Source organism: Cajanus cajan, chromosome 6 (genome assembly GCF_000230855.2).
Source record: "Cajanus cajan strain Asha chromosome 6, NIPB_CcT2T_4, whole genome shotgun sequence".
NCBI lineage: Eukaryota > Viridiplantae > Streptophyta > Magnoliopsida > Fabales > Fabaceae > Cajanus > Cajanus cajan.
The window spans coordinates 50,106,110-50,127,501 of NC_138522.1; the positions used below are offsets into that span (position 1 = coordinate 50,106,110).

At 34.3% G+C, this 21,392-nt stretch overlaps 3 protein-coding genes across 4 annotated transcripts; 2 read left to right on the forward strand and 1 right to left on the reverse strand.

Annotated features, from left to right (window-relative positions):
- The first annotated feature begins 1,730 nt into the window (after positions 1-1,730).
- Positions 1,731-5,885, forward strand: LOC109817105 (phototropic-responsive NPH3 family protein NPY1). Of its 2 annotated transcripts, none has more exons than XM_020382300.2 (4): positions 1,731-1,888; positions 3,088-3,157; positions 3,526-4,704; positions 4,992-5,885. In XM_020382300.2, the coding sequence occupies exons 1-4, from the start codon at positions 1,827-1,829 to the stop codon at positions 5,523-5,525; spliced, it is 1,845 nt and encodes a 614-aa protein (XP_020237889.1). In that variant the 5' UTR covers positions 1,731-1,826; the 3' UTR covers positions 5,526-5,885. The 2 variants fall into 2 exon arrangements, with proteins under 2 accessions (XP_020237889.1, XP_020237890.1); XM_020382301.3 differs by lacking the exon at positions 1,731-1,888 and adding an exon at positions 2,611-2,814 and having other exon boundaries at positions 3,713-4,704.
- Positions 5,886-6,274: 389 nt separating this feature from the next.
- Positions 6,275-10,622, forward strand: LOC109817099 (uncharacterized). The gene is made up of 7 exons (XM_020382294.3): positions 6,275-6,636; positions 6,901-7,105; positions 7,336-7,537; positions 7,850-8,043; positions 8,307-8,460; positions 9,312-9,476; positions 9,980-10,622. Exons 1-7 carry the CDS (start codon positions 6,459-6,461, stop codon positions 10,433-10,435), a joined length of 1,554 nt encoding a protein of 517 aa, XP_020237883.1. The 5' UTR covers positions 6,275-6,458; the 3' UTR covers positions 10,436-10,622.
- An 898-nt stretch (positions 10,623-11,520) lies between these two features.
- LOC109817088 (DNA-directed RNA polymerases IV and V subunit 2) lies at positions 11,521-17,575 on the reverse strand. The gene is made up of 7 exons (XM_020382281.3): positions 16,951-17,575; positions 16,634-16,846; positions 15,414-16,300; positions 14,935-15,235; positions 12,992-13,933; positions 12,493-12,764; positions 11,521-12,238 (listed from the first exon to the last, which is right to left on the reverse strand). Exons 1-7 carry the CDS (start codon positions 17,422-17,424, stop codon positions 11,737-11,739), a joined length of 3,591 nt encoding a protein of 1,196 aa, XP_020237870.2. The 5' UTR covers positions 17,425-17,575; the 3' UTR covers positions 11,521-11,736.
- Between the last annotated feature and the right edge of the window lie 3,817 nt (positions 17,576-21,392).

Genomic DNA, 21,392 nt, shown 5'->3' on the forward strand with positions numbered 1-21,392 from the left:
AAGTTGGACATCCCATCACAAAGATATTGTTGTGGTGCTCTACAAACCCAATTATTGAAAACCCTTCTTAAATAGTTAACCCTTAAAGTGGGTAGTTGAATATTCTCTATGATTTCAGTTGATACGGTACGTGAGTAAGGTTGAGACATATTAGCTATAAGCAACCACAATATGGGGGTTTGTTTGAGCTACATTGATTATAAAGCGACTAATGTTGATTTGTATGTGGGCAATGTCAAGAAATACATGCATAAAGTGATCAATCGAGTAAGGTACATGGTTAAGAGCCAAAATCCCTAATAAGTACTAGAAGAGCGTAGTATTTTGAAGATAGTCGATGTGCTAATTCCATAAGTGACTTAATTATGCAAAATAATGTTGTGATAAGCTAACATCCAAGTTGTTATACTTTAGCAGGAATATTAAGCTTCCTAGTTTAAGTGGCGAAATTTGAGAAACCATTATGTGAAATTTTATTCAAATTGACTGTTAATCTAGTTGAATTGAAAAGATCATGTTGTTGTTAGTTTGGTAATGTCAAATCACTCAGACCACTCACTTATAGAAGGTCTCCTAGTTGAAATGCATGATGACACATGTAGTTGATTCTTTGTGCATATGTGGTTGAGTTATTGAGTTGTGTGATGCATATGCCATGTTGTAGTGTTGTGCATTTTGAATGATAAGTTATGCATGTGATGCATTGATATTTTATGTTGCTCACATGTCATGTTAAATTGTGATGAGTTACAGTGTTATGTTATTCAAGTTGAAGAACATATTGTAATATGTTGAAATAAGTTGAATTGTTTATGTGGGTAATATAATTGTTTTATTTCCATACTTCTTATGTTAATTTCTTTTGAATATTAGTTTGTCCTTGTGTGTTTTCATATAACTGGACTGTGATAATCATACTTGATATGAAAATAGAGGAGAGATAGGCCGCCAAAAGAGTTTGTATTAAGGTCATGTTAGTGATAATAATGCTGAATAATAGTAGTGTTGCTTAACCAACAATTAAGATTTATTTTTCATACTCTTATACAAGATTAATATATATATATATATATATATATATATATGTATATATACACATATTATGACATTTATATTCATGTATTATAAGTATATTAATCATAAGTAGTTATATTTATATTTTTTTTTACTGTTAATAGTTGAATTGTTTAATATAGTGACCTAATTATTATACTTATAAAGTTTCTAATTTTTTATTATATAATTGACTGAAACTTATTAAAAATTATAAATTTTAGTAAATTTTATCGTTAAAGAAACATATTAAATAAATAATAAATTTACTAAATTTATGATTTTTAATAAATTTTAGTGATAATAAAGAAGCATTTATGAAGAAACACCGGAGAAAGTGATCTATCATTCTTTTATTATTATTATTATGGAGTGTTGGAGAAACATTTGAGCATTTGGTGGTTAATGGATTTTGGTTGGGACTGGTTGTTGCAAGTGTAACAAAGAGTCAATCAATATAAGGAGAAAGAAAGAATTGCGTTATTACGTCAGCAGAGAATGGAAAACAGCACGTGTGACGACATAGATAGCGTCATGTTCCAAAGTATGAATGATAAAAGGATAAAGCGGATAAAAAGAGTAAAGAGTAGGGACAAAATGGTCCAATCAGACCTGAGGCTGTGGCAGTGCCACCCTGTCTGCTTCTCTTTTCTTTCTTTTTTACCTTACCTGCAATGCAAACTTGACTTCAGATTTCAACTCCGTTCTGCACTCTATTTCTCTGAATCACATTATCTTTGGTTTTGGTTTGAGAGAGAAAGCAAAAAACAACAATGAAGTTTATGAAGTTAGGTTCCAAGCCTGATGCTCTTCAAGCTGATGGAAACTCTATCAGGTCAGTGCCACTAGTCACCTCAAACCTCTTTCTCTGCTTTCATTTCCTTCTTATTTAGATCCTGCATGCATTTTGTACCACACTTCATCATTCAACTTCAATAACACTGTCATTTCATCATACATGATTACATGCATTTAAGCTTAGTCAGCCACTATAACTCAGGAACTTGTTGACTTCAAATAAAGACCAAGATTTGTCCACACCCCTCTTGTTAGAATTAATGTTAACATTCTAATTTTATTGCTGGTTGCTAAAAACGGTGAGACAAAGAGATCGTGGTCCATCCTTTGAAATTTGTCACGAGGTTGTGGTCCAACTATGGTAAAGTGATGTGGAGTAACATCATCTTCAATTATGGCTGGACACAAGCCTTTTTAATAAAAACAATATTAATATACTCAACGTATCTGTTTTCTTCACCTCATTAATGGGCCCTGGGAAAATATGCAAGGGGGGGAATTCATGCAAAAGGACTCGTTCCCCGATATTAATAAGGTTAAAGAGTTTCACTTGTGGGTGGAATGTTTTAAAGATGTAACTTAACATGGTTTGGTGACTTTTCTGTCTGTTCTAAAGCATGCTTGAAAATGAAATGTCACCTGTCATGCGTGTGGTATGTGTACGTGTGCAAGTAAGAGACAACTTTGGTTAATCAATATTAATTTGGTAGTGCGTCCAATTACTTATTAACTGGGATTAAATTGTTTTGTTTTAAATTTATTGATCTTCTACGCAAGTTCAAATTTCTTCCCATGAGGATGAGTCGGACAATTGCTTTTCTTCCCAGAGATTGTTTTCAGGGAAATGGTATTTTTGTCAAAAGTTCTCTTAGGAAGAAGTTGGAAAGAAAAACTATTATTTCTTCAAAATAAGCTAATCCAAATACGCAAACTTTGGATCTGCCACTATAATATGTAGAAAAGGTTTCTTTTTTACTTCAAACATATAATCAGGTTTTGGCCTTGGGAGCTATTTGATTGCTGATAAGATGGGAACAATGTGCAATAACAGATGAACAGCATGCATCTTAGTTAAACTATTTTAGCTGAAGGACCTCACTTCCTGGCATAGTTTTAATTTCACCATACATATTAGCAGGGGGAGGGAGAGAGAATGTTTCATGCATACCCATTTAGTTTTCCTTACAAAAATCTGTCCTTTATATGCTTATCAAACCAAATTTAATTATCATGCAGGTATGTGTCATCTGAATTGGCTACAGATGTTACCATTAATCTTGGTGATGTTAAGTTTTATCTTCACAAGGTACACACTTTTTTTGGCATCTTAACTTTTATTCTGTTGGTGTCAAAAAAAAAAAAAACTTTTGTTCTGTTCAGTACACAAACTCATTATTTTATTTAATTAATCTAGTGAAATAATATGTAGGACTAGTTTCACAAAATAATTTAGGTTGCAGTGATTTGGGGAATATTCTTCATTCAATACTACCAGATTATGCAATGAAACATTTTTTTTTTTGTATTTTTAATGTGATTGGGCAAGTTTGCTTTCTTATATGTGCACTTGGTGTGCATTTTTCCCCCCTCGAATGTGTGGGTTTTAGGAGACACAACTAGCTTTTTGCTTCCTCCCTTTGTTGTTAACTAATGTTGAGCTTTTAAGAGTTGCAGTTTCCTCTACTGTCAAAGAGCAACCGACTACAAAAATTGGTATCTAAAGCTAATGAAGAGAATTCTGATGATATTTACTTGGATAATTTCCCTGGCGGGCCAAAGGCCTTTGAAATATGTGCAAAATTCTGTTATGGAATGACTGTTACTCTTAATGCTTACAATGTTGTAGCTGCTCGTTGTGCAGCTGAATACCTTGAGATGACTGAGGATGTTGATAGAGGAAACTTGGTTTTAAAGATCGAGGTGTTTCTTAGCTCAAGTATATTACGTCGCTGGAAGGATTCTATAATTGTTCTCCAAACTTGTAGATCTCTTCTGCCATGGTCTGAGGATTTGAAGATAGTTGGAAGATGCATAGATTCCATAGCTTCTAAAACTTCTGTGGACCCAGCATACATCACTTGGTCTTACACTTATAATAGGAAGTTAACTGAAACTGATAAAATTATTGAGGACAAGATGACATTTCTAGAGAAAATTGAGTCTGTTCCTAAGGATTGGTGGGTTGAAGACATATGTGAGTTGGACATTGATCTTTACAAACGAGTAATGGTTGCTGTGAAATCAAAGGGAAGAATGGATGGTGTTGTGATTGGGGAGGCACTAAAAACCTATGCATTAAGATGGATACCTGATTCTGTTGATACATTGGTTTCTGATGCCAATGCCTCAAGGACCAAATCTGTGGTAGAAACAATTGTTTGTTTATTGCCATATGATAATGGCTTCGGTTGTTCATGTAGTTTCTTGCTGAAGCTATTGAGAGTGGCCATATTAGTTGAAGCAAATGAGTCATCTAGAGAAGAATTGATGAAGAGCATTGGCCTCAAATTGCATGAAGCCAGTGTCAAAGATTTATTGATTCCAGCAAGGTCTCCCCAAATTACCACATATGATGTTCTTTTGGTACAAGGTCTTTTGAGTCAATACATGAATCACGAAAAGGGAAGCCGCGGTATGGAGGTTGTTGAGGAGAAACATGGAGGGGAAGATAAATGTATTTTAGCATGTGGATCTTTATTGAATGTTGGCAAGTTGATGGATGGTTATCTTGGAGAAATTGCACATGATCCTAATCTTGGCCTCTCTAGTTTTGTTGATTTGTCACAATCCATTCCAGGTTTTGCTAGGCCAGATCATGATGGTCTATACAGAGCTATAGACATCTACTTGAAGGTTGGTTTTTGTTAACTCTCCATAGTTTTGTTGGCTATTCCTGCTGAGTTCAACTTCTGATTATTGTGTGTCTCATACTTGAGAGTTAGAAGTACTCTCTGACCATGTCATTCAATTGACCGACTCATTTTTGCGTTCTTGCTATCTTTATTGCTCTAGAGAAAAAAAAATGCTTATGATCAGCTTCTTCAGTAGGAAAAGAGGGAGCTGATTGCTCATGTTACACGTTTTGCCTTAGCTAATTGATACATTTATTTTAGTAATTAACTTCACTCTTTTGCTTTCAGGAGCACCCAGATTTGACAAAAGCTGAAAGGAAGAAGCTATGTGCATTGATGGATGTCCGGAAATTGACAGCAGACGCTTCTATGCATGCTGCGCAGAATGAACGCCTTCCTCTTAGAGTAGTAGTGCAGGTTCTCTTTTTTGATCAGGTCAGGTCTTCTATCAGCTTTCAAACACTCGGTACCAATAGTGGGCGTGATCCTACACAGTCTCCGATGAACGGAGATGGAAGATGTGAGAAAACGGCTGGAGATAGGTGCCAACCCCTCAAGAACCAGATGAGTCATTTGAGGATCAAGGAGGAGGAGTTACATGAAAATGGGAAGTTGAGTAAGAAGAATAGCAAAAGTGGCATTCAGTTGCTGCCATCGCGGTCTAGGAGAATCTTTGACAAGTTATGGAGTGGGGGAAAAGGGCTAGGAGAGAATAGGAGCTCAGAGACTTCAGGGAGTTCTAGTAGCCCAACTTCATTAGGCCATGGAGATACCAAATCATATAGCCTATCTTTGAGACACCAGAGGCATTCTGTCTCTTAGGGAGTTGGTAGATTATTTAGAGCATGCAAATTGCTGTATAAGTGTAAAGTGGTGAGAAGTCAAGTTACTGTTATATTGCAGTGCATGCACAGAATGAGGAAAAGGGTTGGTTAGCATTGCATTAAAATGTAATGTAGTTTATCTTTCTCTTGTAAGACCTTCCATCATACAGAATGGTCAGTGGGTTAGGGATATGTAGGTCCTGTTTGGTATTCCTAATATGTTGCCTTCTGTATCGGACCTAACTGCAGCAATGATTCATGTCTTTTTCTGCGCATTCTTTTAATAATAAAAGAAAATAGAAACTATCAATGTGAACAAACTGGGATCATAATCTAGGCTCCTGTGTTAGAACCAAAACATTTTTGTATAAACCTTCTTTGCGGGGCCAGGATGCCTTTGTAAGTATTACGTCAACAAAAATTAGATTTTTTACAAAAGAATTAGATTTTCAACAAAAAACTGAGAGAAGGGACAATTGCTAGACTTAATTTGTTCAATTGAAATTCAAAAAATTAAAAATTGCACAACTATTATAGGGATTAAAACTTAAAAGTGCCAAGTCTTAGACATATTGTAAAGTTTAATTTTAGTTTTTGTTAAAAAAAAAGTTTGTAAAATATGGACGTGATAAATTAATTTTTACATGCCAGTGTTTTAATAAATTTGTAATAGTGACAGAAAAGTAGTAGTAACGCTGAACATCAATTTGGAATAAAGCCAAATGTAAAGAATCTTATCTGCATTGGATCCGTCATCCGAGTATAACGGATCTTCAAGAGGCAAAAGGCAATGATTACTTAGCAATTAACCGCACGCATATTCCAAAAAGATCCAGCTGGTCCAAGTTTCACTTTGACTCCATTAAAAGTCAACTGGGGTAGTATCTGTATTGCACCAAACAACTTTAACAAACCCAATTACTATAGAATCATGAGACACACTCCGAGGATTGGTGTCCACTGTTTCTTTGTGTGTTTCAATATATTGGTGTTGTTGAGCGGTGTTTGTGAATCAACATCATCCTCTCTCCACTGTAAAGCATGGTTAGTGCAATCGATTCCCACCAATATGCCCCACCTATCCCATGTTCCCGGCGTCCTCTCTACTGGTATGTAAAACTAGTACTTACAATTATTAAATGTAGTAGTAGAAATTTATATGCTATCAGTGATCGAGAAATTATTACATGGTCCGAGACTACTGTGATCTCAATTAATTTCCATATGACACTTCCTCAAGTTCTATTCATTCTTTCTTGTAAATTGTAAAGATTAGTCAGAACTATAGATACGTGGTGGTCCAGAATTATCTAATAATTTGTTATGGACATGGTATTGTTACCTCTCTATGACTCATAATTGGGTTGTTGTAGGGGATGTGCTTCGGTGGCTGGCTGCAAACTCCACCACGAGGCTTCACATAATTGCTCAGTACTGGCAGCTGCAACCTTCTCCCAACGATCCTCGCTCTGGGGACTATGGTTACTCTCAACATCAGATGCATGAATTTGGTGCCCATCAAGGTGTTGCCCTTTATCAAGCATTAGATGCTGCTGCTGAACGTAATGTTAGCATCAGGTGCGTTTTAATTTGGCTTACCATGCCTATGTTTAAGGGTTTTAGACTTAGACTTGAAAAGTGAATACTCAACCGGTTTGACAATCATCAATTCATCATATCATAAATCAATTAACTTTAAAATGGGGTTTGTTGATGATGGATGGATTCTTTTGTTTATAAATTAAGCTCTACATAGACAAGGTAATCTCAACCTTAATGTTGTATGTTTCAAATGGATATTGAGGTAGGTTACTGTCCCACTCTGGAGTGTATCCAACGTTTACCTTAGAACCATCCAAACTTGCTTCCGGAAGGCCTAATGTTGAGAATGTGACATTGCTGCTAGAGGATTGGTGGGGCTCGGGCATTGTCCATGCCAAAGTTTGGATATCTGACAGTAGGGATGTGTATCTTGGATCTGCAAACAATGACTGGAAATCTCTTACGCAGGTAACTTTGTTACTGTTACATGTTCTATGTTTAATTTGTTTTATTGTGTTTACATAATTACATTTTTTATGTGAATAGACAACTAATATTTTAGTGGCATCCTCAAATCTAGATTGTGTAGCATTAACCATTTATTGAAAGCGTATTTTGTTGCTTGTTACCTCTTTCCACAGATTATTGATGTTACCTTTCTGTTGGTTGTTATCATTTACAAATATTTTTAAGATAGCTCTTATTTTCTTCATTGTAGATCATCTGTTATCTGTTCAACCCATGATACTTGTCTCATTACTTATTACCTTCTGGCTCTAGGTCAAGGAACTTGGAATTTATTTTGCTGATTGTCCTGGAATAGCTAAAAAGGTTGAGGTCTACTTTGACAATTTATGGACGCTTGCATCTCTTAATTCCTCAGCTTACACAAAAAAAGTGTTTGATCAAGAGTGGCAAGTTGAGAGAAAGGTTCCTTGCTGGTCGCATTTCGTTGATCGTAGAGAGAGGTGCAAGTAAGTATAGCCTGATGATAAAAATAAGTTTACATAGAGTTTGTCTTCAATAAATTGCTACTTGTGTGGTTTTCTATCTAGATTTCATTTGTTATTGTTGTATCTTCGAAATCCCTCACAAAGTTCTTAAGGTTTAAATTCTACTATATTTCCTTCCTTCTCTGTAATTGTTGTCCTGAGAAGGCAGAATGGTTCACACGAGGCAGTGTTAGTCCTAAAGGTTCACTTTTTAATTTATTACTCTATCTAATTATTTGTCACAGGTCACCTCTTCCTCAATATCTGAAGACTCCTCATGTTGCAGGATATCCTATTCTGTCTGACCCATATATGTTTGAGGTTTCATTTCAAACTCCTGGGAGTAACCTTTCAACAAAGCTCCCCCAAGTCAGCTATCTATCTTTTGCACCCTCAGAGGTAACGTTTACTGTAACGCATCCATAAACCTAGACATCAGACATAGGTTGACTACTTGACTTACAGTTACATGGAAGCACAATCATACAATTTGAATAATTTTCTAACCGTGCTACTATCACTTGCTTGTTTACAATGAGTGCAAAATCGGTCTTAAATAGCAGAAAGTTTAGGTGTTCTAGTCTCAATTAGCCATCGAATAAAATTTGTCAATGCATCTCATGGGATTGAGGGTTGGTGTAATATAGGATATTTTAGCTAGGAATGACCAACTTTGGGTTTAAATCTGCAAATAAATTGCCTAGCATAATCTTAAATTAGTAGACAAAACTCTAGGTTGTATGGTCCTTCATTTTTCCATAACATCTCATGTAATGCATGTGAAATAGACTAGTCATATGATGTCCAGTGGGTTAGTCATGGAAATTTTGTTCCACCCTTAAAGTTGGCTTGGTCAAGATCTAACATATTTCTGGAGAGGTGAGTCACTTTTTCTAGAGAAGTGAAAAACAAATCACCTAAGCATGTTGGTTTTGAAGTAATTATTAGTGCTTATACCCCCAAAAACTGATGGTTGAAACTTGAAGCATATGTGGCCGTCCTTCTGATATAGGAGTGAGTAGTTTATATTGCTGGCTTGTTTTCTGCATGCATGTGTGAGACTCTACATTGTAAGTACTGGCGTACTCTTGGAAATTCATTCATGTCCCTACTGCATTAGCGAATTTTTTTTGCTAATATCAATTATTTTTCAAAGAAAGGAAATCCCTGTTGTAAGATTGTACTCTAATATTGGACATGTTAAATTTCCAATCTTCATTGGGTCATCTTAGTATTATTGGTGTCTGCAGCTATTATTTGGCAAATATCAGGCTGATGAGCAGGCATGGATTGAAACAATTAAGTCAGTTGGAAAAAAGGGGACAGTTAGAATCAGCACCATGGACTGGCTAGGTCAGTCAGAATTTATGGACCAAACAATTTACTGGTCATCCCTATCCTCTGCAATATCACAGGTGACTTCAAGTGTTCTGGCTTTCTGTATTTTCTTCACTTGTATGTTCTTTTTGTTTTTTCCTCCTCCCTGAATTTTTTACCTTTTTGCAAACCATCCTAAATATATTAGAAGATAAAGCATCATTATTCATGAAATTCTTACATTGTTGTTGGGTACCATTTTGAGTGACCAGTGATATAAAATTTGTTAGGATAAACTTCTTTAGAAGCATTTTTAAGAGAAAATAATAAGAAGAAAAATTTAAATAAGTTTTTCTCTAAATTAAAACTAGTTTTTATATAATTAAAACTACGAGTTTAGAAAAGTTAATAAGAGAAAGCTTCTACAAATTAACTTATGTATAAGTTAAAACTGTTTTTGAAAAAATTTATCCAAACAAGCTCCTACTTTAATTCTCACTAGTTGCCACTGCCACCTTACACATCTCAAGTAATTAGACCTTTCAAATTTCATTTCTCTCAAAATTAGTGTTACATTTTTTAACAAGGTTAAACCAAACAGGTGGTGTTTTCTAAGAATGCAACAGTGCAGATACTTGTGGCATATTGGGCACACTTCATCAATAACACAGATGTGTACCTGAAGTCCCTCCTCTACACCAACAATCTCTGCTCTTCCTCAAAATACAACACATGCTCTGGGAAAGTTGAGATAAAATACTATGTGGTTCCAGGTTTCAACATGACAGGACCTGCCATCAAGGGTGGAACTAGAACAGGAAATATATACCCTGGATTTACAAGAGTCAATCATGGAAAATATGCAGTTAGTGATCTAAGGGCACACATTGGGACTAGCAATCTTGTATGGGACTACTTCTATACAACAGCTGGTGTCAGCTTTGGGACATATAACACTGCCATTGTCTCTCAACTTAGGGAAATTTTTAATGCTGATTGGAACTCACCCTATGCTGTTCCATTTGAAGAGCTGGAGAAAACAAGAAGTTCAATCTAACATTATTTTATGATATGTATCCTCCAAAACATGAATAAAGCCAATGCACGTTGCAAAGAAAAAGAAAAGAAAATTAGTTACCCGTTGTTCAGAAAAATTGTGGTATATTTATTTTGATGGATCAGCCACAGAAAGATGTAAGAAAACCAAATTAACAATGAAGCAATGCCAACGACCATGAGATAAACACTTGTTTAGTGGCATTTGTTTTAATGAATATTTTTAAAATTTTCAGAAATGGCAATATCAGAATATTATGATTAGGAATGGGGTATAGATAAAAATATGTTTGATTCAATTTTTAAAATTTGAATGACAAGAAAAATAAAGTGAACGAAAAAAATGAAAAACTAACAATTGGGTTAAAAAGTATTTTTTTCTTATTCTCATGTGAAAGCAATCTATTCACCTTTTTTATGGGAATAAAAATAAAATAAAACATACTATAACTTATTTTAAAAATCAATAATTTCTAAGAATATTGTAATACCATTATAAAGTTTCAAGTTCGAAGGTTCGGGACAACAACATAATATAACAATTTCTAAGAATATTTTTTAAAACTTGTACCAAATTATATTTTCAAGTTGACTTCCTGCTAAATAAATTTTATGAACCTTGAAATATATACATTCTATGATGTTATTAAACTAGAAAGTATCCCTATATATTGAACTTCTACAAAATAAAAAATAGCTACTCTACAACATAAAAAAACATATTGAACCTTTTTTTTAATTTAACTAAATTTTAAATTAAAATAAAATATTAAAAATGTAAGATAAATATAAACACTAATTTAAATAAATGAATACATAATATAATTAATTAGATTTTAGAAAGAAATATTTAAAAAACAAAAAAATATATAAATACCTGGTATTTGAAACGAAGAAAAATTAAACGTAAGAGTAGAGAAATTGATCTTTTCAAATTAATAATAATAATAATAGATAGATAGATAGTTCTTTAAAATTTTAAAATGAAGTATTAAATAATTGTAAAGTCGTGAAGAAAGCGAGTATAAAATAATATCGTTACACTAAAGAATAAAATTAAACTTTATAATAAAACACTTTTAGAAGGGTGAATAATCTTGATGTCGCGACGATTTGTATTTGTAATTGAGCAAACGAAGCACATCTAATTCAATTGAGAAATGGTTCAACGCTCTGGGCTCAGGACATCATGCAATACTCCTAAGTGGCTTGCATCCAAGAAAACATCCACGAATTAAAGTGATATCTACACTGAATTCACAAAGTAAGCAAAATGAACAAGAGACATGTTAATAGTGCTGTCTAACAAAGTTGAGTTTCAAATTTAAGATTTATGCCCATGCTAAAGAGCTCCTGGCATAATAATTTTGCTCCATACGGGACATTGGCCACCACAATTTCGTCCGCAGAATCACAGTGGCGGCAATGAGGTCCTCGTATTTTCCGGCCACCGGAGACTGGCCGCAAGATCACATTTGCAACATTTTTGCATTTGCTGCATATGTGAATCTGAGAGGAGTCACTGAGTGTGAAGAGGCGTTCATACAGGTTGGCTGATGCACCATGAGCAATAAGGCAATCACGCTCCATTTCACCGAACTTGATACCTCCAAATCGTTTTCTGTCAGCTACAGGCTGTCGGGTCAGCGGGTGAACCGGTCCAGTGTTGCGGAATTTCACTTTGTCTTCAGACATGTGGTGTAGACGTTGGTAAAACGTCGGTCCCATAAAAATGAGTGATCGGACCATCTCACCAGTCCTCCCATTGTATACCCTCTCATTTCCCCATCTTGAAAATCCAGCACTGCCATATTCTCAAAAGTAACTCGGGTGAGGGCTCGGTAAAACAACAAGAACAAAATACATGTTAACTTAAAAGTGAAATTAGGCAAAATAATTCCTAATTTTAATGCGAGAATATAGCAAAGACAAGACCATCTACAACTTTGAAGACACTACACAGCAAATAAAAAACATCAGTCATACTAGCAAGGGCAGGAGCTGAAATGAAAGTTCCTCTTCTAAAGAATGGCTCACAAAATATACAACAGACTGTACCTGTGAAGTTGGTCGGTAATGGCATCAACAGAAGGAGTGGAGAAAGGCGTAGCATATCTCAGTTTACCACCACAAGCAATCCCCTTTCCTAAAGCAGCCTCTAGGAGTTGCCCAGGAGTTTGTCGTGAAGGAAATGCATGCGGATTTATGACAATATCAGGAACAATGCCTTGTCTTGTGAAAGGAAAATTTTCCTGACACTCCAGAAATCCCAAAACTCCCTTTTGTCCATGCATACTGGAGAACTTGTCTCCAAGAACTGGACTTCGAACCTGCAACATTATTAAATAATAGATTTATCCAGTGATCAAATTACAGTTTGCTTTCAGTTGTGTAACATAAAACGTCCATGTTCAACGATGCACAAATTAGTATAGTTTAGCATGCCCATCTCAATGATGTACTTGAGCATACAGTAAGTAGTGTCCATTGCAGTAAATTCCTAAAAGTTCATTCACAAGCAATCTTCATTAATGTAGTTTGGCAATTCACCAGTTACCTGTCTTAACGAAACCACAGCAAAATTTTTCCCTTCATCATTTGAAGACAGCACAACCTTTTGCACATAACCCCTCTCAGTGTGTTTTAACTTCACACTATTGTCGGCACCAGACTCAGCACACCGCCCAATAATAATATCACCACTTTGTAAGTTTGCTCCAACATATGGAAAGCCATCATCATCAAGGCTGTCAACTCGACCAATCTTACTTTGTAATTTTCCAAAATTTACAATGTCTTCAGGTTTTCGCTTTTTCTCCGAAGAGTCCTTATTTTCAATTTCAGATTTGTAACTCCTTACATGCTCAGATCTGAACATACCACGCTGCAACGAAGCACGGTTCATCACCAGGGAATCCTCTTGATTGTATCCCAGATGTACATTGACAGCCACTATTGCATTCTGCCCATTATAGAATTCTGCCTTTGTAAGTAGTTCCTTTTGACACAGTTCTGCTTTTCCAAGAGAATCTGATGTCATTGTTCGAAAAAGTGGCCTTTGGGGGTAGTGTAACTGGTGAGACAAAGTATCAACTCTAATTAGCGGGTTTACTGTAGAAAAGCCAATAGCCTGTGAGGAGTGCTTCTGAGACTGGTAGAGTACCCTCCTTGCATGGTCATGATTAGCAAACGGTACAAGTGAACAGCTTAAACCCAATAAGAATGACATATCAAGTTCACAGTGTGTGTACTCAGCAGTACGTTTTCCCTCTTTTCCAAATAAATACTGAACACCCCAGGCAGTAGTGCAGTCTTCCTCTTCTTCGGGTCCAATCAGCTCAATCACACCCCTATCCAATAGAGATTGAAAAGAATAACGTTCTGATTTAAAATCTTTAATCTTGAGTAGATTACCAACTACCAAAAGAGGACGTAGAATCCTTCCTGCATCAGAGTATATGCGCACTTCATGTTGAGATTGATCTCTCTTGATCTCCACCTACAATGGAAAATAGTTATCTTTAGGTTCTAAAGAAACAGGGTCAACTAACTCGAAGTGATATATTGAAAATACTACAGCCTTTTTAAAAGAAAGAGAATAGGTGCTCAACAAAAAATATGATCCTTAACGAAGTCAATGAAAAGACCAGCAGAAGAAGACAATCTCATCATAGCAATAACAAAGTGCCCCAAACCTGATAGCTGATACAGTGGCTGACTATTGGTGCATATACAACGCGATACATAACTGAACCCAATGGACATAACAATGTTTGATACAGGAAAGGGTCACAAAAACAACAAATTGATTCAGAGGCAGGTGTCTGGAAACAAAACCATCATTCACAGAGAAAAAGGAACTCCAAACAGTTAATTCAATCATATGAAGCAGGTAAAGCATTTATCATATGTTAGCCATTGGCAATCAGTCTTCACAAAGACCTAAACAAGATATAAAATTATTAGCTAATATAGACTCAAGTTTCCAAATGCTTAAACAGTAACAATAAAATAATTTGTTAATATATCATCTTCCATGCAAAGGGTCACAAATGAAAAATTGATTCAGAGGTAGGGCGTCTGAAAACAATAGCATTATTCACAGAGAAAAGCAAGTCCAGATAGCTAATTCAATCATGTGAAGCAGGTAAAGTATTTACCATAGATTAGTGAATGGCAATCGCAGTCCTCACGAAGCATAAACTAAACAATAGAATTAATAGTTAATATGGACTTAATTTTCTAAATGCTGAAACAGAAACTATATTATTTGTTAATATATCATTTGTCCTGCAGATTGACATGCCTTAAGCTGTTGAACTTGTTGGCTATACTAGATTTGACAATTTATGGCTCAATAAAACATACAACAATAACAAAAACCGTTTCCCACAAGGTGAGATCTACTAAATGGTTCAAATTAAAAGAATGTTGTAAAAGATATATAAAATGACCAGTTGAGCATACAAAAGTACTTAAAACAAAAGATTAAAAGTGAACCTGATGAGGCATTTCATTTCTCCGTCTTCTACTTCGTAGCTCTGCCACAAACGAACTGGAATCAGCACACACTCCAACCCAATCACCATTTAGGAAGATTTTGTCCTTGTTACCCAGACGAGTGGAAGTATCATCTACAAGTTCTTCCATTCCACATTCCAACAATTTAGGCAGTATAGATTCAGATGTGTCCAATACATTAGTACTTACTAGCCCTGTGACAGCCAAATTTTTTACTAGTCCGCAATTTTCACCATCTGGGGTAGAGAGGAAACATACCTTTCCCCAGTGAGACGGGTGCCTGCAACAGTAAACTTCTGTTATAATAAATGAAAGCAAAAAGAAAAATAAAAATTTGAGCCATAATGAACTAAACAATTTTAATTGTCATGCACTTCACTCACTGTCCCTGCACAACTGTAGAAAGAAAATAACAACAATAACAATAATAATAAGCTAAAACAAACAAAGTGTCTTACGGGTATCTAGCATCCCCTACTTTTCCCGTGTACTGGACTTGCTGCCGTGTTCTTCTCAACTCGGCCATGGTTTGTAAGGGATTAGTACGCCCAACATTTGCAACCACACCTGAGATCCTTTCCATCCTCTTGTATGGATGTGACCATGCTCCAGTCGAAAATGCCCTTTGCAAACCATTTGTAATTATTGATGCGTCGAGATAATGCTCAATTGGGCGTACTTCCCTATCTCCGTAAAGGTCTCTCTGCAAAGCCTTTGCCATTCGCTTCCTTGCATGTGCAATGTGCACCTTCAACTCACGGTCAAGCAGCTCATTGGCCAATTCAAGCCTCTTATTTCGGAAGTCATCCCTATTATCACATTTTCTGCGGCCAGTATAAGCCAGCAAGAGACCCTTAACCATATATGCAAGGAAGCGCGCCTTTCTATTTAATCCTTTAATTCCCGGAAAGACATACATTTCAAGGCACTCCTGAATAGATTCAGAAGGTGGAAATTGGACACCTTTTACTTTACTTTCTAAATATTGAACTGCAAACTTACCTCTCCGATATGATCCACATTTTTCATCAGCATCACGAACAGATGCAAAGAGAATATTCTGAATTCTAGCATCATCACTTCCACATCCAATGAGATCTACAACCTCTCTGTCAGAAGAGACACCAAGAGCAAAAAATAGTATCCACACAGGAATCTCAACAGACAAAAAATACACAGTCAGAGACATGTCCCCATTGTCCGTTTCTTCACTGCCACCAGAATTCCCTACCAGTTTAACAACCATCCTATTTCTCTTCATCTGTGACTTGTAGGCAATAACCCAGCCTGGACTATTTAAAACCCATAGCCTCTTCAAATACAGTTGCTCCTGTGCAATAAAAGTCTGCAACAATTTTCCAAACAAAACAAATTCATATCATGAACATACAACAAACATTGAAGACCAACAAAAATAACAAAAGGACAAAACTTGGACGCAGTTCCATAGGCTCTTCTGGTACTATTATCCGATCAGAATTGAAAATTTACCTCAATAATCGGTTTTTACCTTCGACAAAAACTTTTGTTACTCATATTACCAAGGTGAAACTCCAATTCTGATCAAACAACATCCAAACACTAAAAACACCTAAAGAACTACTACATCCACACAAGAACACAAATCCAACCTAAAAAATCGTTAATAATGAAATACAAACAGGTGAAACACACAAACCTTCTCTGCACCCTTAATGAGAAAATACCCGCCATGGTCAAATTCACAGTCATACTTTTCCGCCCCATTCATCCAGCATAAATCAGACTTGACCATGACAGGCAATCTCCCAATGATAATCTCCCTGTCATCTTCCTTCAGAATCTCTCTATCCAGGAACTCCTCCTTCCCAGTCTTAAACTTATCACTTCGAACCTTCTTCGGAACATAGACCTATAAATAAATCCACACACACACACACACACACAATCCACAGAATCAGAAATTACTCCAGCATAGCAACAAACCTACATTACACACACTTCAATCTGTCATACCTGAACGTTAACTTCGATTTTGATTTTGGAAGCGTAGGTCATCCTCTGAAGCCTGGCGTGGCGGGGAAGCATCTTAAACTCCTGCGCGTTCCCTTCGCCGCCCCAGAACATGGGCTTTTCGAGCTTGACCTTGCCGAACTTGACGGAGGCGTAACGGTAGTGCTCGTTGTCGCCCTTCTTGGAAGGATCGAAGCCGGGCGTGATGACAAGGTCGCCGAAGGAATCGAAGGTTTGCTGAAGGCCAATGGCGACGAAGTGGTTGTAGGAGTTGATCTGGTGGCTGATCAGACCGTACTCGTTGAAGAACAGCATCGAGGCCTTCTTGCAGAGCTCGCGGACCTTCCATTCGCCGATTTCTTCGAGGATTTCGGCGTTGCTCGGACCGAGGTCGCCGAGGTCGTCGTCGTCGCCGCCGAAGATGTCCATCGACGCGCCGGCCTTGGTGCCGTCCTTGCTGGAACCTACGTGGCCCATTCCGATCAACGAATGCGTTTGCGAAAGCTAGGGTTTAGGTTAGGGTTATTTCTTCGCTCTACTCTACGAGTGTAAGAGAGTGTGAGTGAGTGAGTGAGTGAATGAGTGTGATTGTGAAGAGAACTTGTTTCATCTTCCAGGAAATGAATGAAACGGTTCTTGCGTGACAGGGAGGGGTATATACGGGAAAAGCACCACGTGTTGACTTTTGACCTTGTCTCTAGTGAAGTGAAATTGTTTGTGGTTCCTGAAAAGGAAAGTGGAAAGACGCATGTGCCCTCGGACCAGAACTGTTGGACTCCTACCTTCGTAGACTTTTTTTATAATATTTATTTATTTATTATGATCTTTTATACTCCTACTTTCATTTATAATTTTAAACAAACCAATTAAGGGTGTTGGTGAAAAAAATATAATTAATTAAGGATGTGTTTTTATTTTTAACCACGTTATTGGGAGTGAAGAATTTACATAGATGACTAGTTTTGGTTTAAAAATGATTAACATTAGAGTATGTTTTGAAAAAAAGTGAAAATTTGATTATTTTAATAATCAATTGAATGTATAACATTATAATATTATAATTAAAATAATATTTTGTTTGAACAATTTTTTAATAGTGATTTTGAGATATCAATCATAATCTTCATATTTCCTATTTTCAGAATAACTTATTGCCTTCGTTTTTATTTATAAGATTTAGAATAATAATTTTTTATTTAAAATAATTTAATTCATATTTTGTTATACATTAATTATTTTTATACTACAATATTTCTAATTTAAGTATGTTCTATTAATTTAATAAAATGTATTAATTATTAATCTTTAAAGAATATGTAATATAATTAGTTAGAAAATATATAAATATTAATTATCAACTATGATAACTATTTTTTTTATTTTAATAAAGTAGGTAATTGAATTTTATATATAAAAAAACAAAAATAAAAATTTCCAAGTAAAAAAAAGTCGATTATAAATTTAAGTTGTTAAAACATTTTGCTTATTCTGCAAACACCCTTTTTTTTACACAAAAACTACTGAAAATTCGAAACAAACCCACTCTAAATGAATCCTTCTTCCCAACATTGTTTTATCAATAAAACTCAAATTTGTAACTTTATACTATTCCATCAAACAATTCAATAATGTTAAAGATTATTTTCGATGTAAAAGTTAACTTATTTTAATAATTAATTATAAGTTTAATTGAGTTTTTATCTATCAAATATTATAATTGTGAAATTTTGATCTTAAATATTTAATTGAACAATTTTAAGTCTCTCAAGTATTTTATTTGTGTAATTTTGATTTCAAAATTTTAATTGAGTAATTTTAGTCTTCAAAATATTGCAATTAAATAATTTTAATCCCTCAAATATAAAAATTATGTAATTTTTGACATATTTAAGTTACATGTAATTTTTATTCATGTGTTACATAATATACTTATTATTATTAAAATTAATAATATATATAACTTAAATATGTCAAAATTTGTATAATTGTAATATTTTAGAGATTAAAATTATACAAATACAATTTTAAAAAATTAAAATTATTCAATTAAGATTTGAGAGACCAAAATTACAGAACTGTCGTCATATTTGAGAAATTAAAGTTACTGAATTAAAATTTGAAAGATTAAAATCGCATAAACGAAATACTAATTATATATTTTATTATTATAAAAATTAATTATAAAAAAAAGTAAATCTAATGAAATATTTTAAGGTAATTAATTTCATTTGAAAAAAATAAAATTAACTTTTTATATAAAAAATTACCAAAAAAAAATGAAGTTGTTGGATAAAGAATAGGAATAATAAAGAATTTTTTTTTTATTTTTTTTAGCTGAAGATAAAATAAAATACTATCAGTTCCCCGTACTAGTGCCACGTGCACCTTCATGGCTTGCAATAGAGGAAATTACAGGTGGAAGGTCCTATTGGCACATAAGATAACAATAAAATCGACTATTAACATTGTAATATAAATGTTTGTTTATTTATTTTTTAAATAAAAATAAAAAAAATATTTTTATAAATTATTATATGTATTATACTGAAAAGGGTTCGAAGCCGAAGTTAAAGATACATTCGGTGTGAAGGATGTAGTCGATAATTGACACTTTTATATTTATACATTTATAAATAAATATTATAAAGAGGATACATATTAATATACTTTTTAGTTTTTAGTTTTAATGGACCACTATATTTTTAAGAAGAAAAAAAAATCTTTTATATAATTGTTTGTGGTAATTTTTGTTTATAGGTCTTTTTTATTTGAACTAGTAATATTTTAATTTAGGCATATATAATGCGACAAGCTCTTACCATTTTTCATTGATGAATTATACATACAGCATACAGAGTTAATTATTTAGGGTACAATTATACTTGCTTAGCATACCAGAATCTCTAGGTGTTCATCAACATTTATCATACAATCAATTCCATGCATATGAACATTAATATAAATCGAATAAACAACACGTATATTGATTGCGAAAATTATATCCTTCATTCAACAATGACAGAATTACAATGCATAAGGATAATAATGAGTGATTAACAAACTACACTAAACTACACTAGACCTAAACTACAAAGAAAAAGAAAAGGTGGTCAAGAAATTGTACAGTCTTGTACACGAGAGTCATATGCATAGGCAAAGAGTGTTTGTGAGCTTTCGTGAGTACACTATTTTCGACCCTTTTCCATGAGCGCGACTCATGAATTTATAGAGATTTGAGGAATCATAATAACTGTATCTATCGTGCCACGAATGTATAACCGTTTTAAACTTCCATATCATGGGTCATTCATGCATGTCTTCTAATAACTTCCAGAATCGTTTATAACCCTCCCAAACCGTCTTGTAGTTTCTTTACTTTGACTTGTCTCTAGCTGTATCTCTTCTAACTCCTTCATTTTGAGAGATTGCGAAGCATGCTCATGAATGGTCGAGTTTCGAGACATTTTGAGTACTTTGTCTATTTCTAACCATGTCTCCTCTAACTCCTTCACTTCGAGAGGTTGCGAAGCTGCGAAGCATTTTCATGAGTGACAGAGTTTCAAGGATTTCGCGTGATTCGCGAAAGATGTATTTGAGTGTCTCCTGATTCTTCTTGTACTTCGCATGTTTCCAGAGTTTCTTTTTTACTATTTTTCGATCCTCCACAATTTCGAATGCCCCAAGTTTCGAGCATTCTGGAGTTATTACCTCGTTTTGTTCTAACAATAAATCATTAACAATCACTATAAAATTATATTTTCTTTAACTTTTTTTTTATAATTTTTTCAAGAATTAAGAAGTTCAAAGCATCTCTTTTTCTTACTAATAGTAATAATTAAGATAAGTTTGAGGAATTTTTAGAGACCTAAAACTAAACTTCACTAGTTAACATGATAATATGTTCAAATATGGTAAACATGCAAAGTCAGGTGTTAGAATCATTAAAAGTACCCAAACCCAATAAAAATAGTATAAATAATAACATTTGGTAAGATAAAATAATACTTTTAACCCACTTTTATTATATCATGATAGTCGAAGTCAAGTTTGAATGTTTTCCATATATACACTTTATCTCTTAAATAGGATAAGTATAGAGGACCTCTTGATCAAAGACATGAAATAAGGGTAAGACAAAAAAAATTATCATGATACTTTCATGCAAATACATGTATAAGATTAAAATTAGTAAAAGTTTTTTTACTAAATTGATTTATAAAAAAATACTATATTTAATTTTTGCATTATAAAAATTAAATTTTGGAATATATATATATATATATATATATATATATATATATATATATATATATAAACATTAAACATAATTTTTGCCTTATCGTTGTTTTTTTGAAGATATAATTTCTTTTTACTAAATTGGCCCTTGTACGTTCTTAAAGCATAACCTTATTTTTGTTTACTTTCGACTTTGTAATTTTAATTTC